The sequence below is a fragment of the Piliocolobus tephrosceles genome, chromosome 10 (genome assembly GCF_002776525.5).
Source record: "Piliocolobus tephrosceles isolate RC106 chromosome 10, ASM277652v3, whole genome shotgun sequence".
Lineage (NCBI taxonomy): Eukaryota > Metazoa > Chordata > Mammalia > Primates > Cercopithecidae > Piliocolobus > Piliocolobus tephrosceles.
This window is the reverse complement of record NC_045443.1, coordinates 99,321,393-99,349,167: the sequence shown is the minus strand read 5'-3', so window position 1 is coordinate 99,349,167 and position 27,775 is coordinate 99,321,393. Positions and strand designations below refer to the sequence as shown.

At 40.2% G+C, this 27,775-nt stretch overlaps 1 protein-coding gene and 1 non-coding gene across 2 annotated transcripts in view; both read left to right on the top strand.

Moving 5' to 3' along the window:
• Positions 1 to 27,775, top strand: part of GNPTAB (N-acetylglucosamine-1-phosphate transferase subunits alpha and beta) — an 85,797-nt gene that overhangs the window by 46,094 nt on the left and 11,928 nt on the right. Inside the window, exons 6-18 of the mRNA XM_023187173.1 lie at positions 2,931 to 2,995; positions 3,266 to 3,400; positions 12,266 to 12,427; positions 12,839 to 13,018; positions 13,233 to 13,403; positions 15,275 to 15,398; positions 17,183 to 17,386; positions 18,149 to 19,251; positions 21,651 to 21,850; positions 22,068 to 22,287; positions 23,266 to 23,379; positions 25,372 to 25,457; positions 25,719 to 25,817. Of these exons, the coding sequence (XP_023042941.1) occupies positions 2,931 to 2,995; positions 3,266 to 3,400; positions 12,266 to 12,427; positions 12,839 to 13,018; positions 13,233 to 13,403; positions 15,275 to 15,398; positions 17,183 to 17,386; positions 18,149 to 19,251; positions 21,651 to 21,850; positions 22,068 to 22,287; positions 23,266 to 23,379; positions 25,372 to 25,457; positions 25,719 to 25,817 (2,863 nt within the window). The remainder of the gene's footprint in view (positions 1 to 2,930; positions 2,996 to 3,265; positions 3,401 to 12,265; positions 12,428 to 12,838; positions 13,019 to 13,232; positions 13,404 to 15,274; positions 15,399 to 17,182; positions 17,387 to 18,148; positions 19,252 to 21,650; positions 21,851 to 22,067; positions 22,288 to 23,265; positions 23,380 to 25,371; positions 25,458 to 25,718; positions 25,818 to 27,775) is intronic.
• Positions 17,944 to 18,047, top strand: LOC111539026. Its single transcript, XR_002730547.1, has one exon. It is a non-coding gene; the product is annotated as a U6 spliceosomal RNA (small nuclear RNA).

Sequence of the window (27,775 nt, the reverse complement as noted above, 5' to 3'; positions counted from 1 at the left end):
GTGGCAGTTCATTTTACCTCTAGACTAAACTGACTTTCAAAAGGAGCCACAAACTGCTTCCTTATAACTTTCTCACATAGGTTAAAGTTGTACCTCCTATGGTCACACAGAACTCAGGTAATCCCTCTCCCTTGGGACACTTTATTTTCCTTTCTTTGGCTGTCTCTCAGGGACTTGTGAGTGTCCCAGTTTGCTCTTCTCAGATTACTTCTAAAATGTGTCAATGGGAAGTGAATATTCTATTTTAGTGTGGTTCCGTCTTGGCAGGAAGAGCAGGACTGTCCATTTAACGAGTGCTTATTAAGTGCCTGCTGTGTGCCAGGTACTGTTGCCTGTACTGAAGATAGAGCAGGGAACAGATGGACAAAAATCTCTGCCCTTATCTTGAGTTTACATCTTGGTGGAGGGAGTCAGACGGTAAACACGATAAATAAGTAGATTACATAGTTTGTAGAAGATAATGCTGTGGAAAAAAAACAGCAACAAGCAGGGGCAGCAGCAGAGAAGTGTCAGCCAGGGCAGGGGGATTGCAATTCTAATTTGGATGGTAGGGACATTCCTCACTCAGAAGGTGACTTTTGAGTGGAAATGTGAAGAAGGTGAGGTAGCCAGCAACGTGACTATCTGGGGAAAGAGTGATCTGAGTAAGTAGAATAGCCATTGCAAAGGCCCTGAAGCAGGAGTATATCTGGCATGTTTGAAGAAAAGCAAGGAGGCCAGTGTGGCTGGAATGGAGTGAACAAGACAGAGACAGGCAGTAGATGAACCTAAAGAAGTAAGCGGGGAACCAAATGGCATAGGCCTTGGTACCCATAACAAGGACCTGCCTTTAACTTGGAGTGGGATGAGGAATCACCAGAGGGTTTTGAGTGGAAATGTAATGTGATCTGACTTACATTCCAGAGGGATCAGTCTGGCTTCTTTGGTGGAAATAGACTGAGGAGGGGCAAAAGTTGTGATAATTCAGACAAGAGGGAAGGTTGCTTAGACCAGGGAGGTGCAGTGAAGGTAAGAAGGGGTTGGATTCTGGACAGTTTGAAGGTCAACCCAACAGGGTTTCCTAATGACTCGGTGTTGGAGAACATCATCACCTTTTTTATTCTTATTCGATGTACTTTACTTCTGTTTAAAAACACAAAAATGTGATGGAAATTCAGTATGGCCACAGCACATTGTTGACTCATACTGAACTCACTGTTGAGTAAAACTTATCTTTAAAAAAAAAAAAAACAAAACTTATATGCTCTAATGCTCAAATACCTATTTTAGTTTATGATCGTATAGTTGGTTTTGGTACCAAGTTATAAAGGTTTTACTTCATAGGAGATTTTGTTTTGCCAGATTTGACTCATTGTTCCAAATAGTCACAAATCTGGGGAATCCATAGTCTCTTATCCAGGACAGTGGCTTCCCTGCCATCTTCATATGAATCTACACATTTCACAAGCATGCCTTCTGTAACTTCCATTACATTGATAGAGGGTTCAGCAAGACGGGACCTGTGAGTAATCTCCTAAACCTCCCTCTAGTTTGATTGTGGCTTTGTTATCTCACCTCTTTGGTAAAACTGGTTAAGTTCTAGCCGACCTGAGCACCAAGCCTGTACATCTTTGTTATATCCATGAAGATGACATGAGATGCTCTTAGCTACTTGGCTGAGATTACAAATATATATACCAGGTCTGTTAGGTAGAATTCATCATGTCAATGGAAAGAGAGAGAGAAAAGTTTATCTGATAAAGTTGTAATGAACTCATACTCTTAACAGCCAGTGCTTCCTTTTAAGATAAACAGTGTATTATGAGGGCTTTCTTTTCTCCCGTGCTCACTGACTATATTGTTGTGTTTCAGTTTTTGAGACCAGGTCTCACTCTGTCCCCAGGCTAGGGTGCAGTGGCATGATCATGGCTCACCACAGCCCCAACTCCCGGGCTCAGATGATCCTCCCATCTCAGCCTCCTGAGTAGCTGGGACTATAGGTGCACACCACCGCCACTGCCACCACCACCACACTGGGCTAGTTTTTGTGTTTTTTGTTTGTGTGTTTGTTTGTTGTAAAGACAGGGTTTTGCCGTGTTGCCCAGGCTGATCTAGAACTTACGGGCTCAAGTGATACTCCTGCCTCAGCCTCCCAAAGTGCTGGGATTACAGGCATGAGCTACTATGCCTTGTAACTCTAGTACACTTGAGACTCATGCCCAGGATTGACATCTCATCTCATCAGACTGTAATTTGGAGAACCTGCCTTCTTTGTTTATCTTGAAGATCAGAATTGGAGCTTTCTGACCTCTCTTCTGTTTTCCACAATCCCTGAATGTCAGCAGCGAGTTTGCTGATCTCACTTGTCCTCACCACTAACTCTCTCCCAGTTGGGCTGTGTCACCCCCAATCCCTACCCCGACTTGATTGCTCTGTTCAGCAGCACCCAATGAATTTTAGGGATTCATTATGAGAAAACTGTGCCTCTTAAGGAACCACAAGATCCATAGTAGCCCCCTGCTGTTAACATACATGCCACTGCCTGGCATTCAAAGGCCCCCTTTGGTTACCGTTGTTTCCTAGTACTCACCACTCCCAAATATTTTACTCTAGTCAAACAATTCTTTTTTCCCCCCCATCTTTGCACATACATCTGTGATTTCTATCATCCTATCATTTCCTTCTTCACATTCTAGCTTAAATTTGCTTCCTTGAAGCATTCCCTTTGTGTCAATCACTTATAGTATTGTGAAATTTAACATTTCAATGTACACTGATTTACACTGTTCCCCTTTTGTTGAATGGGCTAATTTTGTCTCCTTCAGCTTCCTTTTTTTGACCATATATTATGCTGCTTTAATAGGTCTCAGAATGTTTTCACAATGTTCTGCCAGACACCATAGTTAAGTATTCATTAAAAATGTGCTTGTTTATTGTATTCTTGGTTGTAGTTGAAGATGCCCACTCTGGACTGCTTAAAGGAAACAACAGACAGACAGTATGGAGGGGCTACTTGGTATGTTATTTTAAATTAAATTGCATTTTTACAATAGACTAGAATAAAAATATGAATAATAAAGCTGTTTTTCTTTGAGAATCTTTTTAATGTTTATTTTTTGTCTAAGGGTAGCTTACTAATATTAATGACTATTGATTCAAGTAATCCTAAAGGTCGTATTTTGAAGCTTGTGTTGTGATGCAATAGATCTTTATTAGTTTTCTCAGCTGTAGGTTTTCACCAGCCTCATGATGTGGAAAATGAGTTGTGTTTTTCCCCTTATTTTAGACAACAGATAAAGAAGTCCCTGGATTAGTGCTAATGCAAGATTTGGCTTTCCTGAGTGGATTTCCACCTACATTCAAGGAAACAAATCAACTAAAAACAAAATTGCCAGAAAATCTTTCCTCTAAAATCAAACTGGTAAGAACATAGAAAATAGAGCAGTTAGCCTGGCACATTCTCATTTAATGTGTGATTCTTGTGGTCCCTTTTTTTCTCAAAGTTTAGCTGATAAACATAAGAAGCAAAGAGGGATTCTGTTCTGCCAGAAGAGCCTCATTCCTTACTTTTAATTTGGGCAAAAATCTAAGAGTCTTATTTCGTTTGCTTTTTTCCAAGATAGAGCCGGAAAACAAATTTCATTTGTTTAACAGATGAGCTCCTACAATGTCTTAGGTGACATTACAGCTGCTGGGGATGCAGCAGTGGACAAAACAGACAAAGACCCGGATGGAACTTAGGGTGTGAACAATGGAAGTATGGGAGGAGGAGATGAGGGGAAGTCATAAATGTCATCAATGTACACAGCCTGTTGTTTACCCAAAGCTTTCACTCATAAAGGTAGTGTGCTTCAGATATATGGAACATTTGCTAATGAGAACCATTCATTAGTAGCTAATTGAGGGACAAATGTATTTGAAAGTTATACTTATTAGCTCTTGAGACTTGACCATTGATGCCGTTTGTTAAAGTGGACTCTGGAGGCTGGCCTGGGACATGCCTTTTCCTTAACACGTATTGTTTTCAGAGCCTTTGTCTGATTGACTTAGGACATAGTCCATGTAGGTGTTCTCTCTATTTGACCTTACGTCAAGATGCCTGCTATTCTGTCAGAAGTGTTTCAGGTTGTAAATCGTGAATGTCTCATCTCTTAGAGTAGACAGCATAAAGTCCTTGCCTCAGAATTTGTGAGGTTCTAGTTTTCTTGATTTTATAAAGAAATGCTCTTTGAGTTCTGCCCCTGGGTTTAGCTTACCTGATTCTGACTTCCTCCTGTTGTATGTCATTTAACAATTTTGAGGGTGAAAGGCTGAAGATGGAGTAGTGGTGGAGGAGCTGTGATTAGAGGTGACTAGAGAGGGGTTTTTGCTTAGTTCCTGTCTTAACCATGTTTTTATATGGACCCCCCCCAACGAAGTTCTTTTTAACTTGTTTCTCCCTACCCCAGACCAAGTGTTTTACTGTTTTATGATACATTGTATTATCCTTGTAATACAATGGTAATGTGAATAACCACTTACGAAGTTTTTACTTTTTTCATATTTTTCTTCATAACTTTTTTTTTTTTTTTTTTAAGAGACAGTCTGTCTCAATCCATCCATCACCCTGGCTGGAGTGCAGTGGTGCGATCTGGGCACACTGCAACCTCTGCCTCCCGGGTTCAAACGATTCTCTTGCCTCAGCCTCCAGATGGCTGGGATTACAGGCATGCACCACCATGCCAGGCTAATTTTTGTATTTTAAGTAGAGAGGGTGTTTCACCATGTTGGCCAGGCGGTCTCCAGCTCCTGACCTCAGGTAATCCAACCACCTCAGCCTCCCAAAGTGCTAGGATTACAGGCGTGAGCCACCATTCCTTGCCCTTCATGACTTTCTTTATTTGTACTTTGAAATACTGTAATGCCTGGCTATATTAGAGTTGAATTTGTTCTTAACTGCAGTTATTTTAGAATAGATAATACATTTGTCCTTCCTCTGAGTTATTTTTAGTACTGATTTGGGCAGATAAAACCATGGATTAACTTTCATTTCAGCCAATGTTTATTTGACTTCTTGGCTTCCTAGTTATTAGTTCTAGAATTACAGACACATGTATATCTGTACTTTTGACCACCAGTTCAACCTGCTGATGTAGATAGAATGGCATTCTTGATTCTGTTTATATAATTTCAATATAATAAATGCTGAAAAGAAAGGTTCATTCCACTTCTCCACACTCCACTCCATTTGAATATCCCACGTCACTTGGCCTGCTGCCACTGCCCACTAGTGCGGACTGCTCTCATGCGTCTACTGGTGGATGGGTGTGTGCTGCCAGAGAATGCCAGTCGCAAGTCATGGTTGACACTTCAGCAAATTATTTTTGGGTGGCGTGTGTGGTATAAGCAGGTCGAGGTGGAGTACGGTAGCAACTTGAATTGGACAAGGAGAACCAGCAGCCTCCAGGCATGGTGAGACCCCTTTCCACAGTTCACTCACCAAGTTGGAGATTTTTTTGGATTTTCAGAGTTGTCTTTGTGGGGGCCAACACCTCTCAGAGCATCAAGCTCATCACACATAATGTTCCTTGAAGGTTGTTTTCATGATTCCGACACCTGTGATCAACTTCAGGTACTAGGACTTAAGATTTTTAGAGACTAGAGAGAAAGTGAGAAAGAGGAAGAAGAGAAGCAGTGTCAGCATTAGAGTCCAGGCCTCAAGTGACTTGCTTTCCTTAGGCTCTGCTTCCTGATTATGTTATGAGTACTGTGAGAATGAAGTTTCCTATCATTGGGTTCCCAAACAAACAAAACACCTTTTGTGTGTATGATGAGCTCCAAATCAGAGTTTATACAGAGTGCCATGAAAACATCTGGGCTTTAGGTGTACTTGGGGTCAAGGCAGAGTTTGCATAATAGAAGCATTTTAGCTGGGCCCTAAACAGAGCAGCCATTCTCCCAGCAGAGAAGGGAGCAGAAGAGACCATTCTATGTAGAGAGAACAGCCTGAGCAAAAGGGTTGGAGGCCTGAATGTAAAAGGTGTTTTCAGGGAACCAAGGCAATGGTTTCTAGCACAGGCAGGGATTTTGGTGAGGATGAGATTGTAAAGACTGGTTGAGAAACGTCTCTGTTAAGAAGCCTAGATTTTTTCCTGAAGGCAGGGTGAGGACACAGTCTGATCTGCTTCTAAAGAACATAACAGGGAAAGGTGTGGTAGGAAAACCAGTTCAGCTGCTGCTGCCATAGCTCAGCAAGACGTTCCCATGCAGCAAGTGCCTTGGCAGTGGGATGCCAACAATGGAAATGATTCCAGAAGCATCTAAGAGAGACACTCAGCATCAATTGGTGAACTACAAGCTATTCAGGAGGAGGAAGGGGAGAATGAAAGGGAAAGTGGACCTTTCTGGTGAAGATGGAAGTTATGGAATTAACCACACTCAGAGCTTCAGTGGCAGAAGCAAATGTCTTTTGGAAGGAGACCCAGAGGTCAGTTTCGGATGTGTTGCATCAGGGGTGTATGTGGCATGTCAGAGGAGAGGGCTGTTAGGCATTGGACTTCAAGACTTGAACCGTTGAACCACTTTGCCCTTCCAGGTTCCCCCAGGAGGCCTTTGCCAAGGCCTGTGGCCCTGGAGCCCCCTAGGGCTCAGCTCAGCCCTGTCCCACAGATTCTCACTAGGCCACGGGTGTCTCAGGACAGGTACGGCCCTATTCACCTTTTTACCCTTAGTGATTACTTGGCACTTAGGGGGCTGCTTAAGGAATAAGCCAGGTGCAACAATGTCTTGGGATATATAGGGAAACATTTTCAGCAGTGTGATTATTCATAGGAGTCACTCTAGGCACAGAAATGTGTCTTTGTACAGTGTTGTATATACACAACTAGGCCTTTGTCATCCTGTTTAGAACAAAACCTGAAGTTGTTGTTGTTGTTGTTGTTTTTTTCCTGAGGCAGGAATGTGGGACTTGAAAATAGTTTCATTTGTAAGGTAATGGATTTGAATTCATAAACTCTTTTGACTGTAGTCTTATAAATCAGTCTTTTCTACAAGAGGCTTTCTAATTTGAGATACCTTGAGGTGGGTCTTCAATGATTAAATACTCTCTAATTTATCTTTATAATTTTTGTGTATGACAGACACAGAATTCACCTTTTGATAAATCAGATCATCAGTCCTTATTTTCGGATACCTCTAAATCATTTTGTATCTGTAGACATTTTCATTCATGGTGGGTTTTTACATTTATTTTTTGATTTTTGTTTTTCTTCACTTCTTTTTTAAACATATTTTAGAGCAAGTGGGAAATCTTCCCAAAGCTGTCAAGTGAATTCTCATGCTAAGTTTCGTTCAACTATAGTAGTTGCTGAGTGGGTGTGCAAAAGGTGGAGGAGATGTAGACCCTGCCCTTAAGCATTTATAGTCACATTTTGGAAGCAGCGTGTGTGTATGGAGTTGGCAGTTGGAAACAGGAAAGGTCTGTGGGTCAGAGACATGGGGGAAGTTTTCAAAGAGAAAGAGGCTGACCTGAGTTCTTGAAGACTGAACAGGTTGTTTGTTCAGGCAGGGTGGGAACAGCATATTGTCCTGCGTGGACTCTGCCCCCCCTCAAAGCTCTGGTTAGGGCCTAAGGTCACAGTAAATTGTCATAATTTTGTACTAAAGCCCTTTCTTTTAGCTAATTCTCTGAAATCACCTTGTGCACTTGTTTTAAAGCATAGTACCTTTTTCTTTTTTTGTTTTATTTCTAAAATAAAAAAGCTTCAATAGATGAAACAACCAACTCTGAAACTGATTTAAGTTTGGGAAAACCACCAGGACATACTAAGATCTAGTAGCGGCTGGGCGCAGTGGCTCACACCTGTAATCTCAGCACTTTGAGAGGCCGAGGCGGGCAGATCATGAGGTTGATCTAATTGGAGATTGAGACCATCCCAGCCAACATGGTGAAACTCCATCTCTACTGAAAATACAAAAATTAGCTGGATGTGGTGGCACATGCCTATAATCCCAGCTACTCGGGAGGCTAAGGCATGAGAATCACTTGAACCCAGGAGGCAGAGGTTGCAGTGAGCTGAGGTGGCGCCACTGCATTCCAGTCTGGTGACAGAGTGAGACTTCATCTCAAAAAAAAAAAAAAAATCTAGTAGCTTTGAATTGTTGAATCACTTAAAGGCACTAATTTGGTTTTCAGTTGGTGTTAGCAGACATGTGGGGTTTTTTTCCTAAAAGATTTTTAATGATTTTAAATCAAATGAATCCAAAATGAATGTAGATTACACCTGAATTTGTAAGCACTTGAAAGTTGTTGGGAACATAACTTCTAATAGGAAAGCCTTTGTTGTTATTTTGGATTTGCATGTTCTTCTAGACCCAGTTTTCTCCACCTTTGCACCACTGACAGTTGAGACTGGATGCCGCTATCCTTAGGGGACTGTGCTGTGTATGGTAGGATGTTTAGCAGCATCCCAGGTCTCTGTCCTCCAGTAGTATTTGCAGATATGTGATTATTTAGACAACTTGACACAGCCTTTCTTTTTGGCATTCAAAAATGACCAGTTCGATATCATGATTTTTAACTAAGGCTTATCTTAAAATACAACTATTTTGTCTGCCTTAAAAGGATACTTTCTCTTTTGCACTCATTGTGTTTGGTTGACTTAAAAACATGCATTCAAACTTACTTGTATTTGTTGACTGCTATTGTTTTTAAAGCCAATTTTTAAATATAGGCTACGATGCTGAGAACAGTAGAATGAACTGTTTATTATTCTCACAATAAGCAATATTTTAAAGTGGTTCTATATATTTTATATTAATATACTCTAATCTTGCCTTGATAGTTAATCATTTGTAGAATTTAAAAGCGAAGATTATTTACACTGCTTTTTCAATTCTTATGTCTTGTGACTTGGTCATTTATACTGGATTATACTGAATTTAATACTTCTGGGATTATTTTATCATCCCTGTCCTATGTTAGACAGTGTACAAAATGTGTTAGATTTGCTTCCAATATATACATACATATGTACATATCGTATCTAGAAGTTTAACCGTGAAGTATCAAGCACTTGAAATCTGGTTTCCATATCTGTCATGCCATTGAAATTGGTCTCCATTGAGCTACTAATTACAAAACCCACTTAATTTTGTTTCTTGTCCCTTAATTTTGATGCTTGTTGTTTGTCTTTAGAAATATACCAGAATTAATATTTTTTTCTCTTGGGTTCTACAACAGTGCTTCTCCTGACCATCATCTATATTGTCTTTCCTTGACTCAAATGGATCCATCAGTTGCTCAATCGTTGTAGCCTACCCAGGCCGTGGCCTCAACCACCATTTAGTTCTCCCTCTGTCTGTCTTCCCTTGCCTCATACTCCTGCAAGTGCCAGGCGTATCAGTCATGTTATTCTAGATGATGCTGCTGGAACAGACATTCTGGAATCTCAATGGCTAAAAGCAACAAAGCTTTATTTCTTAGTCATGCCACATGTTGTTCACTGTGGGTCTGTAGGGGGTGGGTATAGAAGTTGTTCCTTTTTGCAGAAACTTATAATTTATGTAAACTTGTAATTTAAAGTAAGATGCTATATATGGAGGCAGTTGCCCACGATTGCCCAAGCCACGAACTCCAGCCTTAGGCACAAACTATAACTACTCTTCCCACTACCTCCTCTTGGCTGACAAAAGTAATGATGATGTCCAGGATTAGGCTGCCATCTAGTGGCTGTCAGAGGGTACTTCCCCACCCTTTTTACAGTGGCAGAAAATCTTTCTCATACATGTAAATATTACCTTAACCTCATTAATTTTCATCTCTTTCTGAATTATTGTATAGTTACTGTAGAAAAACCTCTTCTTGCTCTTTTATGTCCATATAATTAGAAACCAACCCTAGGCAAGGCTGCTAATAAATAATTTTAGTGATATACCTTCTTACCAAACAAAGGGCCAATACAAGTTATGAAATTAAACTAGACACACCTCTTCTTCGAGGTGACGCCAAGCCAGCGCCTGGGCCCGAAACTGGCCTGCAGTCCCTCAGCTTTGCCCACTGCCTTCCGACCCTGGACCTTCACAAAGTGAACGAGCTTCAGGACTTTGTGAAAATGTATAAGCAGGATCCGAGCATTCTGCACATGGAGGAAATGTGCTTCCTGAGGGAGTGCGTGGAGAGCATGGAGGTGAAGTACCACGTGCTACTCAGAAAGCTATTATAAATCAGAAGAAAATACCAAGGAATTAAAAACAGGTAGTAAGAAGGTGGAGGAAAACATAAACACAGACGAGCCTTCAAGTGAGGAAAGTGATCTAGAAATTGATAACGAACCTGTGATTGAACCAGACACTGATGCCCCTCAAGAAACAGAAGATGGGGGCCAGGCCCGGTGGCTCATGCCTGTAATCCCAGCACTTTGGGAGGCTGAGGCGGGTGGATCGTATGTTAGGAGACCAGCCTGGCCAATGTGGTGAAATCCTGCCTCTACTAAAAATACAAAAAAAATTAGCTGGGCATGGTGATGCGTGCCTGTAATCCCAGCTATTTGGGAGGCTGAGGCAGGAGAATCACTTGAACCCGAGAGATGGAGGTTGCAGTGAGCCGAGATCACATCACTGCACTCCAGCCTTGGCGACAGAGTGAGACTCCATCTCAAAAAATAGAAATAAAAATAAGTAAATAAATAAATTATTCTAGAATAGTGACCTTTTCTCTCCAGGGAGCCCTCAGAGATGCTTTGGGGTGCTGTGAGAGGGAGGAAAGGGACAGGAGAAGCCAGAGGGTAGACAGGGACCCAGGCAGACTACTAATCCCCTGTGTGGCCTGCCTCCCAACACCCGGCACATATGCCGAGGCAAGATAGTGACTCAGTGAGAACCAGCTTAGCGAGCGCTAAATATGTGCCAGGCACTCACTAAGTAAAAGAGGTAAAAGAAAGTGATGAGCAGGAAGACAGTTACGAGCACCTGCAGGTGCTCACACATGCACCTAATCTGTGTGAGAAGAGTTAATGGCCTATGTAATAAGGGGAAAAGATATAAATGGAATTTCTAACTCTAACCTCTGGTGTTTTGGACTACGTACGCTCAGGAAACTGCTTAGAAAATGAGCTAAGAATAGTCACGCAGCAAACAGAAGAGCTCAGAATAAGCTCATAGTAATTTGTGTTTGCTTCTGTTTTATAGATTGAGAAAACCATAAGCTCTTTTAGAAGCACTAGTTCAGCAGAAGGATTTTACTATCCTACATTTGTGGTTTTCAGGCCTCTCCCCTTTTCCTGAGTGATGAAAGCCTTTTCATAGGAAGTTGCGTGATACAGAGTCAGAACAGAAAACAGATAAAGAGTGGTGTGGACTTTGGTAGGGGTGGCAAAGCCTGTTTGTAGAACTTGATGTTTGTGATGTTCACTCTTAGATTTATGATTGCCCCAAAAGCTAGTTTTCCCATGGAAGCACTTAAGGCAGCCCTGCCGAAGATGCTCCTCCCGGGCATGTGGCACAAAAGCTGTTCAGATACCCCACTAGCAGATGTGCTTGTCACCAATTCCAGCAAGGTTAATTACATTGCAGGTTTTTTGCCCAATATAAGCAGATTGATAATATTCTAGAAGAAAAGTCACAAAACTGTTGGCCAACAGGCATATTTGCAAAGAAGTCAAAAATCATTTGAGCCAACACTGAAAAATTGGGGAAATTTCATACAACGGTTGGATATTCTTGCTTCTCACTGGCAGCACTTGGTGCCACTGAGTGGTTGCAGCTTTCAGATGGCTCTGAGGTGTCGAGTTTGCCACTGCCTTTACCACTCCTTCTTATTTTTAGATGCCTGTTTTGTTAACATTCATTTGGGAAATGCATCTGGTCTGTGTAGGTCTTTTTGTTGTGTTTTGATATTGTCTTACCATTTCAAGATTAAAGATCAGGGTGGTTGTGGGGGCTCACGCCTGTAATCCCAGCGCTTTGGGAGGCCAGGGCAGGTGGATCACCTGAGGTCAGGAGGTGGAGACCAGCCTGGCCAACATGGTGAAACAGTGTCTCTACTAAAAATACAAAAATCAACTGGCCGTGGTGATGCACTCCTGTAGTCCCAGCTACTTGGGAGGCTGAGGAAGGAGAATCGTTTAAACCCTGGAGGCGGAGGTAGAGGTGAGCCAAGATCGCGCCACTGCGCTCCAGCCTGGCGACAGAGCGAGACTCTGTCTCAGAAAAAAAAAAAAGGAAAGATTAAAGAGCAGACTGGGAATTTGAAGGTGCCTCATCCTTGAGACTCAGTCTTTTCATGTGTAATCCTCTTGTTATTTGATAGTTGCAGTTGTATTCAGAGGCCAGTGTAGCGCTTCTAAAACTGAATAACCCCAAGGATTTTCAAGAATTGAATAAGCAAACTAAGAAGAACATGACCATTGATGGAAAAGAACTGAGCATAAGTCCTGCATATTTATTATGGGATCTGAGTGCCATCAGCCAGGTAAGGGATGCACAGAAGCTTTTACAACCCAAATCAAGGGTTAAGATGTTAAAAATATGTAAGTTACTATATTAGAAGAGGAAAGGGGACTTACAGAGAGGTGAGTTGATTGGAGCTTTTCTAATTTTCCAGTCACTGCCATTGGTTTGGTATTAACTGAAGTGACCTAGAATCAGATCCAAGAACCTTTTTTATAAAGTGTGTTAGAGAAATGCTGTCTCTTTGAATTTTGGGTTTAAAAATATATATACCGAATCTTCTGCATTTTTTATAATGTTTAAAATTAGGACTCCATTGTTAAAAGTCTACCAGAGCACCTTGAGAGCAGATGGGGCAGAGAGAAAGGACGAAGAGGAGGAGGTATGACTTAAGGGGTATTTCACATCTTCATGTGCCAAGTGTTTTTCTCAGTCTAAGCAGGATGAAGACATCTCTGCCAGTCGTTTTGAAGATAACGAAGAACTGAGGTACTCACTGCGATCTATTGAGAAGCATGCACCATGGGTTCGGAATATTTTCATTGTCACCAACGGGCAGATTCCATCCTGGCTGAACCTTGACAATCCTCGAGTGACAATAGTAACACACCAGGTACAAGACTTTCTAAAAATTACGAGACTGTGGTTTCTAATTCTGCTCCTTTCATGTGGTACAGGGATTTCCATAATTTCCTTCTCTTTACCCTTCTACCTCCATTTCTGCCTTTCTTTAGCTCTTCATTGCCTTCCCTTCCTTCCTTTCAAAAACTAAACCAAACCCAAACAGCTCTCATTCACTCTCTTTTTTTGTTTGTTGTTGTTAAAAGGATGTTTTTCGAAATTTGAGCCACTTGCCTACCTTTAGTTCACCTGCTATTGAAAGTCACATTCATCGCATCGAAGGGCTGTCCCAGAAGTTTATCTACCTAAATGATGATGTCATGTTTGGGAAGGATGTCTGGCCGGATGATTTTTACAGTCACTCCAAAGGCCAAAAGGTGAGTGTCTAAGAGGAGGGGGGATGTCTAGTGTGGAAGTCACTTAGCAAATCAGAAAATCAGTGCACATACTACTACAGTCAAATGTCACACAGGCCAGGCACGGTGGCTTACACCTGTAACCCCAGTACTTTGGGAGGGAGAGGTGGGTGGATCACTTCACCCTAGGAGTTTGAGACCAGCTTGGGAAGCATAGGGAGACAAATAATTGTTTTACTTTATAAAAAGTAAAACAATTATTTGGGCCCAGTGGAATACTCATGTAGTCTCAGCTACTTGGGGTGTTGGGGGGCAGTCGGGGGAGTGGGGGGTCACCAGCCAAGATGAGAAGATTGTTTGAGCTTGAATGTTGAGGCTGCAGTGAGCTGTGATTGTACCACTGCACACCAGCTTGGGTGACAGAGTGAGAACCTGATCTTGAAAAATAAAATAAAAAAAAATATATATATATGATCAAATAATCATTTTTGAGTGCTAAGCTCAGAAGTCAACAATTAAGAACACTACAGTTAGAAATTTGCTTTCCTACATTCTTAGACACCCAGGATCCTCACTTTTCCCCAGCCATCTAAATTTTCTACTACGATAGCAGAAAAAACAAAATCACTGTGAAACAGAAAATCATGGTTAGAATGTCAGCAAAATGGCCAAAATAGAAAGTTAACTCAAGTTAGTGCTGAAAGCTATAGATGAAATTTCATTTAAGGCAGCCTGTTGCGCTCTAACTTTGTTGAGAGGTGGGATGGAGAAGTGGTTAAGAGTGCAGACTTGGGGGCCAACTCTTCAGGATGACCTTGGGCAGTGGCTCTACTTCTGTGTTTTCTGTCTGCATAGTGGGGAAAGTACAAAAACCCTTGTAGCATTGTTGGAAGGGTTCAGTGATAAGTTAGAGACTTATCACCGTAAACTTATAAGTTATAAAACTCTGCAAGTAAGTGCTAATAACAAAACTACTTTATCTGTTATTGTTTATGCTACCCAACCAGGCCCATTCTCCTGTTCCCCTATTGGCCTATCTCCTCTGTATCAGATTGTAGGGCTAAAAGTTGAGCTTGTGGCTTAACAAGGGGACAAACACAAGATCAATGACTGTGTAGTTCTTTTCCTGCTGACAGGTGTGCCTTGGTGCTGAGGCTTGTGAGCATAGGAGGCTTAAATCAGATGGGATAGGGAAGAACACCCATCCAAATTGACACATACTTTGAAGAACAAGTAAGAGTTAGTTTAGGTGAAAAAAGGTATTCCAATTAGACAGAATATGCAAAGGCACAGAGATTTTTAAAGAGGAGTGTATTTTTTTTCAATGATTTTAAATTTAAAAAGTAACCATGTACCCCATCACTCATTTTTAGAGCAGGTGAATGCACAGCTCAGAATGCTGTGATGATTAATTTATCACAGGGCCTTATGCATGAAGATAGAGGATATTGTCTCTCAGCCTTGAGACAAGATTATGCACAAATACACTGATGAGCTACTGATAGTTGTTGCAGAAAAGCAGTGACCGTGCATACTTCCCACCAGTTTTGACATGCTTTGGTACTTGCAGTCAAGTCTGGCATGGTGCTACTTTATTTAACAGTAGATTATCAAAGCATGTTGTGAGAGGCTAATCCATGAGTTGAATCCTTGTCTGCTTTCCTTGAGAAATGGAAAAAAGTAAATACGCTCAGTAAGAGCGGTCAACACAGCAGGATCTAAACAATGACTATAGGTACAGGCAAACTTAAAGCGCTTGTGAGTGTGAACACTCAGCCCTTTGAATATTTTAATCTTTCTAGAGACTTAATTTCTTTTTATAAAGGGAATCGTAAGAATAAAACGTATCAGAAGCCAGAAGTCATTTTATTTTCTCTTTGGTTTTATCGTAGGTTTATTTGACGTGGCCTGTGCCAAACTGTGCCGAGGGCTGCCCCGGTTCCTGGATTAAAGATGGCTATTGTGACAAGGCTTGTAATAATTCAGCCTGCGATTGGGATGGCGGCGATTGCTCTGGTAAGGATGTGTTCAACTGTCATTCGTTCCTTTTTATGGACTATTTTCTTCTTAATCATTATTGAACATGTACTATAGACGTAGCCAAACATTCTTTATGTATTAATAAAGAATCAGTAATACTGGACATGGTGGCTCAAGCTTATAATCCAGTGCTTTGCAAAGCTGAGCTGGGAGGATTGCTTGAGGCCAGGAGTTCAAGTCCAGCCTGGGCCACATAGTAAGACCCTATCTCTATCAAAAAAAATTAGCCAAGTGTGGTGGTGCACACCTGTAGTCCTAGGTGCTTGGGAGGCTAAGGCAGGAGGATCACTTGAGCCTAGGAGTCCGAGACTGCCGTGAGCTGTGATTGCGCCTCTGTACTCCAACCTGGGTGGCAGAGTGACACCCTGTCTCAAAAAAAAAAAAAAAAAAAAAATATATATATATATATATATATATATGTATGTGTGTTTGTATATATATATCAGTAATCAGTAGACTCTTTGGAGGTGGTAATTAGTGCTCCCATGTGGCCCAGTTTATTCATTGTTGAGGGCATTGAACAAGAGAAAATACACTTGAAAATGTCTTCTTATTTAAAATATGAAAATCTGGAATATACTTAGTTCTATAAACCCAAGAGCAAGCATCACTCTCACTGGTTCTTATAGGAGCTCACTGCTGGTCGCCGTCAGCAGCAGATTATGATAGGTCACCGAATGACTAAAGAGTTGCAAAAGAAATAAGTATTTTCCTCAGCAACTCTTCTCCCTCCCTCACATACTTATATTTTGACTTACTGATAATAGCAATTTGTTACATTTACTTACTGCCTTTCAATTATAAAGCATGAAATGTATAGAGCATTATTCATTATATTCACTTGAATTTTGTTTGTCACCTGAGAGGGAGTATGTACACAAATGTTATCATCCCCATTTCCATATGAAGAAACGGATTTGGAAATGTTTGCATATTGGAGAAAACAAAGCTTCTAGTTGTATTTCAGTCAGATGTGTCAGATGCTCTTTAACTGTGGGGAGAGAATACAGATGTAAAAGTAGATCTGTGTAGACCAGAGAAGTCAGTCTCTACTAGAACATTAGCATTTGATAACAAGGGGTATCAAACACGATACCCACATTTGGACATGTTTTTGGCAGTTCTGATAGTCACAGTCTTTGGAATAATCTCTTTTTGTTTTCGTGCTGCTCCATTTCTGTCAGCACGTGCCCCTTGAGCAAATGTAAGGCCTGTACTTGTAGGTTGCACAGCTATAAAATGCCAGGGCCTGTTCATCACGCTTCTGTCAAGTGATTCCCTTTTCAGTTTATTTTCTTCTTAAGGTACCTGAGATCTTTTACTAAAGAATGAGGTGAACCTTTTCTGACTAAAACTTACACATCAACCTTGAAAACATTAATATGAAATACAGAATTGTCTTTTTTCTTTGTTTTTTGAGATAGAGTTTCAATCTTGTTGCCCAGGCTGGAGTGCAGTGGCGTAATCTTGACTCACTGCAACCTCCACCTTCTGGGTTCAAGCAATTCTCCTGCCTCAGCCTCCAGAGTAGTTGGGATTACAGGTGCCCACCGTCATGCCCAGCTAATTTTTGTGTTTTTAGCAGAGATGGGGTTTACCATGTTGACCAGGCTGGTCTCAAACTCCTGACCTCAGGTGATCCAGCCACCTCGGCCTCCCAAAGTGTTGAGATTACAGGCGTGAGCCACCGTGCCCAGTTCAGAACTGTCTTTCAAAATTGTAATTACAGCAAGATTCCTTCTTCTTCCTCCACTCTACAGGTAACAGTGGAGGGAGTCGCTATATTGCAGGAGGTGGAGGTACTGGGAGTATTGGAGTTGGACAGCCCTGGCAGTTTGGTGGAGGAATAAACAGTGTCTCTTACTGTAATCAGGGATGTGCAAATTCCTGGCTTGCTGATAAGTTCTGTGACCAAGCGTGCAATGTCTTGTCCTGTGGGTTTGATGCTGGCGACTGTGGGCAAGGTATGTTTACTGCCAAACAAACAAGAATAGGAGGATACAAAATCCTTGACAGGTAGAGTTTTGAATGGCTTTTGTTATTTACAATAATGATTCTCTGTGTATCCTTTTTCCAGCCTTACATTCAAACTAGTTATAAAAGTAAGAGAACAACATAAATCACTAAAGAGGATCTTTCCCTGTTATTGTTGCAATCTGGTGTTTTGTTTTGTTTTGTTTTGACCAAGCAGATTTACCTTAGCTGAAAATATGTGGTGAAGTTTTAATTTGGAAACAAAAATTTTTTGTTTTTTTTTCTGTTGGATTGGATTTTGTTGGTAGCATATACATGGAGTTTGTTTTGGCAGAAAGTTTTTTTCAAATGGATAAAAACATGGAAATTGATTATTGTAATTTATTGTTAAGAATCATGCCATATCTCTATAATGAGTCAGGATCACTATTTCATGGTAATTATTGTGACTGCCTCAGATAGTAAAATGAGCCCTGTACCAGTAACTGTTGTATTAGGATATCTGATTATTTTGAAATTAAAGTCACTCTTAGAAAGTGAAAACTCAGTGCTTACTTCAGCAGCACATATACTAAAATTAGAACAGTTTCGGCATGAGTATGGCCCCTGCACAAGGATGACGTGCAGATTCGTGATACATTCCTTATTTTTTTTTTTAAAGAAAGTGAAAACTCAGACCCAAAGAATTAAAGGAAAACAGAGGAAAAATGCCTAGCTTTTTAAAAAAATCATGTTTCTGTTTTTTCCTCTAGATCATTTTCATGAATTGTATAAAGTGACCCTTCTCCCAAACCAGACTCACTATATTATCCCAAAAGGTGAATGCCTGCCTTATTTCAGCTTTGCAGAAATAGCCAAAAGAGGAGTTGAAGGTGCCTATAGTGACAATCCAATAATTCGACATGCTTCTATTGCCAACAAGTGGAAAACCATCCACCTCATAATGCACAGCGGAATGAATGCCACCACAATACATTTTAATCTCACATTTCAAAATACAAATGATGAAGAGTTCAAAATCCAGATAACAGTGGAGGTGGACACAAGGGAGGGACCAAAACTGAATTCCACGGCCCAGAAAGGTTACGAAAATTTAGTTAGTCCCACAACACTTCTTCCGGAGGCGGAAATCCTTTTCGAGGATATTCCCAAAGAAAAACGCTTCCCGAAGTTCAGGAGACATGATGTTAACTCAACAAGGAGAGCCCAGGAAGAGGTGAAAATTCCCCTGGTAAATATTTCACTCCTTCCAAAAGAGGCCCAGTTGAGTCTCAATAAATTGGATTTGCAACTGGAACATGGAGACATCACTTTGAAAGGATACAATTTGTCCAAGTCAGCCTTGCTGAGATCATTTCTGATGAACTCACAGCATGCTAAAGTAAAAAATCAAGCTATAATAACAGATGAAACAAATGACAGTTTGGTGACTCCACAGGAAAAACAGGTTCATAAAAGCATCTTGCCAAACAGCTTAGGAGTGTCTGAAAGATTACAGAGGTTGACTTTTCCTGCAGTGAGTGTAAAAGTGAATGGTCATGACCAGGGTCAGAATCCACCCCTGAACTTGGAGACCACAGCAAGATTTAGATCGGAAACTCACACCCAAAAAACTGTAGGTGGAAATGTGACAAAAGAAAAGCCCTCATCTCTGATTGTTCCACTGGAAAGCCAGATGACAAAAGAAAAGAAAATCACAGGGAAAGAAAAAGAGAACAACAGAGTGGAGGAAAATGCCGAAAATCACATAGGCGTCACTGAAGTGTTACTTGGAAGAAAGCTGCAGCATTACACAGATAGTTACTTGGGCTTTTTGCCATGGGAAAAAAAAAAGTATTTCCAAGATCTTCTTGATGTAAGTTCCATCTAGCCTCATTCTTTCTCATGCTCAGGAAGGGTAAATAAATCTCGTGATAATATCATTATAGCTACCATTTATTCAGCACTTCCCTATGCTGGCCATGGAACTAAATGCTTTTCTTATGTGGTTTCATTTAATTTACCCAATAACCCTAATAATAAAAAATGCCATATGAAGGTATTTATTATTGCTATCCACATTTTGTAGTTTAGGAAACAGCCCAAGTGTGAATGAGTAAGGGATTTAGCCAGGGGCATACTTTGAGGAAGGAGAGCGGGAAGTGGCATGTTGTCTTGTCTTGACATTTCAGATCTGGTATTTCTCCAGCTTTACTGATGAAAAACCCTGGAGTTCAATTAAGTTCATTAGCTTCCCCAACATTATAACAGCAAATCAGTGTGAGCCAAGCCTCAGAGTTGGAGTGCTCGTCGCCCTGTACCATGGCTTCACTGTGCTGTGGTGTCATCTGTACCTCTCCTCAGTGCTCTCACAGGGGAATGCAAGATGACAGGAACATAGCCACTGCTCGTGGAAGCTCAGGGACCAGTAGAGAAGACAAATTTGTGGGGAGATAACTGTAGCAAAGAGGTGTGTTTGTGTTGAGATATGGGCAAAAAGTCCAGAGGGGAGGACTCCTTAGCTCTGCCTAGAAGTACAGGGAAGGCATACAGGAGGAAGTTTCCTGTGGACTGACCTTCAAAGAGGTGGGAGTTGACAGACCAAGACAAAAATACACAGTCTAGGCTGGATAGTGAAGGCACACAGCCACGAGTGGGTGTTAGACTGGGAGAAAAGAGGGGGAAGGAGGAACTATGTCCTCAGCATTTTAGGAAATATCTTGTGCCTTGCACATGAGGCATTTACAGATCTAATGAAGGACTGCAGTATTCTTGACGATGTTTATTTCCTCAGTTTTCCCCCTTTTCTTTCCTTTCCTTTTTTTTTTTTTTTTTTTTTGAGATGGAGTTTCGCTCTTTTTCCCAAGCTGGAGTGGTACAATGGCGTGATCTCGGCTTACTGCAATCTCTGCCTCCTAGGTTCAAGCGATTCTCCTGCCTCAGCCTCCTGAGTGGCTGGGATTACAGGCGCATGCCAACACACCCGGCCAATTTTTTGTATTTTTAGTGGAGAGGGGGTTTCACCATGTTAGCCAGGCTGGTCTCGAACTCCTGATTTCAGGTGATCTGCCCGTCTTGGCCTCCCAAAGTGCTGGGACTACAGGCGTGAGCCACCACGCCCAGCTTCTTTCCTTTTTTTTTTTTTAATTTACAGAAGCATTATAGGCTAGTAGTAAAAATTGCAAGCAATTCAAAAAAATACAGTAAGAAAAGGAAAGTTCTTCCTTCTTCAGTCTCCCTCCTAGAGATAATCACTGTTAATAGTTTGATGGGTATTATTCCAGTATCTTTCTATAGCTATGCAAACATACCTATATGTACGTATGGTTATATATAGATAAATATATATATAGTATAAATTTACATGTATTTCCCTGCAGTTGCCTTTTGATGTGGTATGTGGGCAAATGCCTTTATTTATTTATTTATTTATACCCATGCCAATGCCATTATTCTTTTTAATAGTTGCAGGTTAGTTATTTCCAATGTTTTGTGATTACAAATAGTGTTGCAGTGAATACTCTTGTACATATATCTTACACTTCAGTGAGTTTTAGTTCTGCAGGTAGGATTACTAGGTTAGCAGATATAAACTTTAAATATGTTTTTCTGAAATGTTGTACCACTTCATATTTCCACAAAAAGTATGCAGGAGTGCTTGCTTCACTGCAGTCTAACCAACACCAGTTAATATCAGTCTCCTTACATTTTTATCAGTTTGAGAAGCAAAAGTATTTCTGTAAAGTGTTTGAATGCTTTACCAATTTTCTTTGCCTATTTAGTTCTGCCACTTACTGGTTTTGATTTTATAATATTAAAACTATTATACGATGAAACCAAATTTGTTTCTAGTCCTTGTGCTTACAACTCAAGGACTTGCACATTTGATATCATCTGCAGAATTAGCTTGTTACTGAAAGTACTATCAAATTTATATGTAAATAAATTTTCTAAATGTTGCATTGAATTGGCTTTGAAATCTCACGGTCAATGACCAGTCCTTGAAGAATACCCTCCATATGTGACTGTTGTTACATAGATCTCCCTCGTACAGCTGTTGTTCTCAAACCAATATTGGTGATACTTGCACTGAAATCCAGTTGAGTCCTGCTAAATCCAGTTTAGATCCTTAAAGTGACCTGTTAACATGCATTGCATTTGCTCCTAATGGAGGGTTCGTGACTAGTTATTACCACATTATGTAAAATGTCTTGTAACAAAGTATACTTGTACACTAAACATAATGCTGAGTTACATGTAGAATTCTCGTTTCAGGAAGAAGAGTCATTGAAGACACAATTGGCATACTTTACTGATAGCAAAAATACTGGGAGGCAACTGAAAGATACGTTTGCAGATTCCCTCAGATATGTAAATAAAATTCTAAATAGCAAGTTTGGATTCACATCACGGAAAGTCCCCGCTCACATGCCTCACATGATTGACCGGATTGTTATGCAAGAACTGCAAGATATGTAAGTCTTCCTCGTGTTTGAGTTGTTGGCTTGTGTTCAGAACTAAGGCTACTTGAAGTTTGCATATTTACCATACTAAATTTATGGCTCTAATATTTGATGACTAATATGTTAAAGGTATGATCTAAGTGGGAAAGAAAAAAGTCCATCTCTGCAAATGTTAGATACAGTACATACTTTGAATATCCAGAGTTTGTAATGTGTTATATTTGGACAGGTTCCCTGAAGAATTTGACAAGACGTCATTTCACAAAGTGCGCCATTCTGAGGATATGCAGTTTGCCTTCTCTTATTTTTACTATCTCATGAGTGCAGTTCAGCCACTGAATATATCTCAAGTCTTTGATGAAGTCGATACAGACCAATCTGGTGTCTTGTCTGACAGAGAAATCCGAACACTGGCTACCAGAATTCATGAACTGCCGTTAAGTTTGCAGGTGTTGTATTGTCTTATTCTAAACTTTTTGATATTTTAAATGAGAATTTTAATTCTGGTCAGGCGTGGTGGCTAACACCTGTAATCCCAGCACTTTGGGAGGCCTAGTTGGCTGAGCTCAGGAGTTCAAGACCAACCTGGGCAACACAGTGAAACCCCGTCTCTACTAAAAATACAAAAAATTTGCCAGACATGGTGGTATGCACCTGTCATTCCAGCTACTTGGAAGGCTGAAACAGGAGAATCGCTTCAACCTGGGGAGGTGGAGGTTGCAGTGAGCCAAGATCATGCCACTGCACTCCAGCCTGGGCAACAGAGTCAGACTCTGTCTCAAAAAAAAGAGAAAATTTTAATTCTGACCATGTCCCTTTTTCTCCTACATATTTTAATTTATTGCAAGTAAAAATAACTCTTAATATTTACTGTGGGTATTCATAGCTAGTCTGTTTTAGTGCCAGAATTATAACCAAATTTGAAGTTCGTATTTTATGAAATTACTTTTTGTAGGTTTTCAGTAGAGATTGATCTTGTATTGTCTGGAAAAGAGCCAGACCATACCTGCATATAAGATTCTTGTGGTATATCCATTCTAGGACTTCAGATGTGGCTAACCAGAGATCTCAGCCAAGCCCCTCCTTCATGGCATCCTCTAGTGCCAGGAGTAGGAAACTAACTAATGGAGGTGCCCAGATGAATCTAGCTGCAGGGCATGATTTCTCCTGAGCCCTGGACCACCTTGTGTAAATGGGTATCTCAGAGGCCAGAACGTTCTTTGAGATGAAGATGAAATATTTGTGTTGGCATTGTCTCATTCTGCTCTTCTTAGAGTGCCTTTATCTTAAGAATCATATAGGCAAACTCTCTTCGAAGATAGCATTTAAACAATTTTTGGAAGCTTTCACTTAATTTTTATTTTTAAAACCACAGTCATTACTTACAATGCACATAACAGGTTTATCTTCTCCTTTTTCTTTGTTAGGATTTGACAGGTCTGGAACACATGCTAATAAATTGCTCAAAAATGCTTCCTGCTGATATCACTCAGCTAAATAATATTCCACCAACTCAGGAAGCCTACTATGATCCCAATCTGGTAAGTGGAATGGGTTACTTTTATGTACAACAGAAAGTACATCCTTATCAAGTGTTATTTACAGCATTTCTGTATAGCACTTCAGAACTAGAAGCAGGCTCTATGGTTTTATATGGCTTTGTTGCAAAATAGTAGCACAGGTAATCCAGAATCATTCATAGCTTGCTTTGGAATCTTCCTGTTCACCCCATAGATGTGTAATTTGGATTTGTTGCTTATATTCCATAAACAGATGTCCTGTTCGCTGAGGGTGACAGAAAATAGCCCCAGATTATTCTCATTGGCCAGAGAGAACAATCCTGAGGTTTAACAATCAAGAAAATATTCATCACATGGAATGTCATCGTTCATCAAAGCTCAATTGCTTTAATGCTGGCACTTACTCCATTTTACCAGTAGGGGCAGTGGGTGACTAACACACAACTACATTGATGTCATTTGGCTGAAATAATTGGAAGACTGTAGATTATGAGAGACATTTTAGTTTCAGAGAAGTTAAAATGTGAAGAAAATCATAGAATTGATGAAATGAATATAATACAGGCATTAGATATTTTCTGTTAATTTTTTACTGATAAATGGAAAAATTCTTATATAATTAGGTGGGGGAAATAATGGGTACTATCATGTAGACAGTATGAGTTGAACCTATAGAAATCCCGCAAGTACATATCAACACACATACCCCAAAAGACAACAGAAATGACAGTAGGTTAAATCACAGGTAGTTTTTAATATCCTTTTTGTACACTAGAATTTTTCACATTTTCTACAATGAGTAGATTTTGCTTTCATAATCAGAATAAAATGGTATTTTAAAAAAATTACTATCTTGCAAATCTTCAAGCCATGTATAAATCATGACTGCAGATAGGACACCTCCTCCCTCATGAGGGGACGTAGTATGACAAGTGGCAGCCATTGGTGAAAGAGGTCAGCATAGCAGCCATCAGAGCATACAGTATGAGTATTGCCTATCACATGTAGATTAGTTTAGCATATGGCATGGGTTAGTATATAGATATGTGCCACTTAAAAGCCAATTCTCTAAATGTGCTAAGACTTAACATTACTAAATTAATAAAGTTGAGATAAATAGAGGAGTAAGACCTGGTATCAGCCCTAAAGGAATTTGCTCTAGTGAGATTAACAGATAGGAATCAGCAGGTCAAGAATGAGACTAGGGCTGGGCACGGTGGTACATTCCTATAGTCTCAGCACTTTGGGAGGCCCAGGTGGGTGGATCACCTGAGGTCAGGAGTTCAAGACCAGCCTGGCCAACATGGTGAAACCCCATCGATACTAAAAAATACAAAAATTGGCCGGGCACGATGGCTTATGCCTGTAATCCCACCACTTTGGGAGGCCAAGGCGGGCAGATCACTTGAGGTCAGGAGTTCGAGAGCAGCCTGGCCAACATGGTGAAACCCCGTATCTACTAAAAATAGAAAAATGAGTTGAGTGTGGTGGCAGGTTCCTGTAATCCCAGCTTCTCAGGAGGCTGAGACAGGAGAATCACTTGAACCCGAGAGGCGGAAGTTGTGGTGAGCTGAGATCGTGCCACTGCACTCCAGCCTGGGCAATAGAGTGAGACTCCGTCTCAAAAAAAAAAAGAATGAGACTATGAGACTACTTGCGGGTTGGGAATTCACCAGATGCCTCATGTAGAGCTGGTATGCAGTCAGGCTGATAACAGAGGAGCAGCTTGTCTATGTACTTCAGCAGTTTCTTTTTGGATTTTTGGTGTGATCCAGTAGGATAAAGTACTTCAGGTTTGGTTTGTGAAAAATGCATTATAAACTATTACATAAATCGTAGTAATTGTTTGCCAGTATGTTCTTAAAGATGAAAAAGATGTATATGTAGTCACAGTTGGTGTTTTTCTTACTTCCGAAGAGAATAGAATCAAAGTTTTAAAAATCAGATCTTAGGACTAAATTGCCCTACTTTCAGCTCTGATGTGATATCTGATCTACTTATATTTTCTCATAGCCGCCGGTCACTAAAAGTCTAGTAACAAACTGTAAACCAGTAACTGACAAAATCCACAAAGCATATAAGGACAAAAACAAATATAGGTAAGTAGTACACACATATTCCCTTTGTTTAGTATAAGAGTAATTACAAAGGTCTGGCTTTTTCATAAATCTACAATATTTTGTCTGTTAAGCACTCTTCTAAAATTTATATGAGATTGTTTGCTGTAGTAGTATTAAAAGTTTAAGTTATTCCTGTGGATGTTGAGTCCACTACAGTTTTTAAAAATGTATTTTCTATTGAAGTTTTATTTTTTATATCCATGTAATTATTTAAACTCTTCAAATATGTTTGATAATTAGGTTTGAAATCATGGGAGAAGAAGAAATCGCTTTTAAAATGATTCGTACCAATGTTTCTCATGTGGTTGGCCAGCTGGATGACATAAGAAAAAACCCTAGGTATTGATTTTTATATATAATTTTTAATTTTGCAAATAAACCTGAATAAAAGGCAGCAGGACTGGAGAGAGGGGAGTAGCTTATTTCTGTATGGAACAGACCAAAAGGCCTAACAGTGGAGGCAGTGTTGGGGGTTGAGTGAGAGATAGGAGTTGCAAGTTGAGGTGGGGTCCCCCATGCAGAGGGATGAGCCTGAACTTCTAAGAACTGGGTTTTATTAATAACAAGCCGTTCAGGGAGAGCCAGGGCAGATCTCATTGTGGGGAGGTGAGGCCAGGCAGCTGGGACATTCTAGAAATGCCTTTTTAGAATTGTAGCATTTCTAAAAAGGTGCTTCCAGAACAGTTGTTTAGATGGTTAGATTTATCTTAGCAATTCAAAGTAAAGTTCAGATTAAGTTTTGAGGAAAAGGAATGCTACCGTAAATGTGAACATTAATCCAGTATACTCCAGCCATCCTTTGGGGATGAATAAATTTTCAGGTTTACCTAAGCCTTAACAATTTCTTTACCAGCCCCTTAACTGTTACTTTAGCAGGTTTGATAAAATGTGCTAAAAATATGCATTTTTGAGTTTTTAACTTTAGTGGGAAATAGGTGTTTCATCAACTTCTTTGGAAAATAAAGACACTGGCATATAAACTATATATTTTTGAGGTAGGATCTCACTCTGTTGCCCAAGCTGGAGTGCAGTAATGCAAGCACAGCTCACTGTAGCCTCCACCTCCTGGGCTCAAGCAGTCCTCCCACCTCAGCCTCCTGAGTAGCTGGAACCACAGGCATGAGCTGCTGCACCCAGCTAAAATTGAGTATTTTTAATTTCTGAGTCTTTTAAATGCATTAGGAGGTCTTTAGTTTTACCTCGCTGAAATTAGGATTCTAATTACAAATGATCAAAGATGTGAACCTTATAGACATTTTAAAGCCATTATATTTTTTCTACAAATCCTGTTCTTGTTTGGAGGAGAAAGAAATTGAAATTTTCAAAAAAGTAAAAATACCTTTAACACCCATTTACTGTCTTCAGTAATCCAGTAAAATACTTGATTTTTTACAAAATGTTTTTCACAAGCCAACCAAACCATAAGGTACAATAATAATTAGCCAGCATACAGCCCTCTTTGCATATGCTGTTCCCTCCATTTGAAGTGTACTGTTTTAATTTCTTAAAATAACTAGCTTTTAAGAACCAATTTTGATGGGAGTACAGACTTCCCCCTATTTTTTTGATGAGCTCTCTCATTCATGAGTAGTAATAATGTGAGAATTTGCAGTTTTTAGTTGTAGCCAATACTTGTAGGTCTTTGTGCCAATTTGAAAGTTACTGGGTTAGAGTATTCATAGACATTTTCATGGTACTTAAAGGGACAGGGGTTTAGTAGAAAGACACATGGCAAGCCAGGCTTTTCCCACAGTTTGCCAGGCCCAGCTGCTGCTTGTGTACCTGAACAGATTTTATCATTAACCCTTGTTTATATTGTTTTGTTTTACTTTAATGAAGGCTTATTTTAAGTCAGGCGTGGAAAACTAGACTTCAGACTGACTTCAGCTCGAAGGACATGTTTATCCCGTTAACAGGGAGTCTGGGATAGACAATATCCAGGCTTTGTTTTTCTCTGACTTTCTTAGCTCTGCTTGTGTTGGCTTCATCATCAGGTCACAGACCATTAACACATTCAAGAACTTTACCATTGATTAAATAATACCATCTAATAGCCTGTCTTCACATTTCCCCAGTTGCCTCCAAATGCCCTTGATAGCTGTTGTCTGCCTCTTTTGTTTGTTTGTTTTTAAATCCAAGATACAGCCAAGGCTCATATATTTTATTAGGTTGACATAGCTCTTTAGTATCCTTTAATTTAAAGCAGTCTCCAGGTTTAGAGAAAGATTAGTGAGCTTGCACATACCTGTCACTTGTCTTCCTTCTTTTTTTTTTTTTTTTTTTTTTTTTTTTTTTTT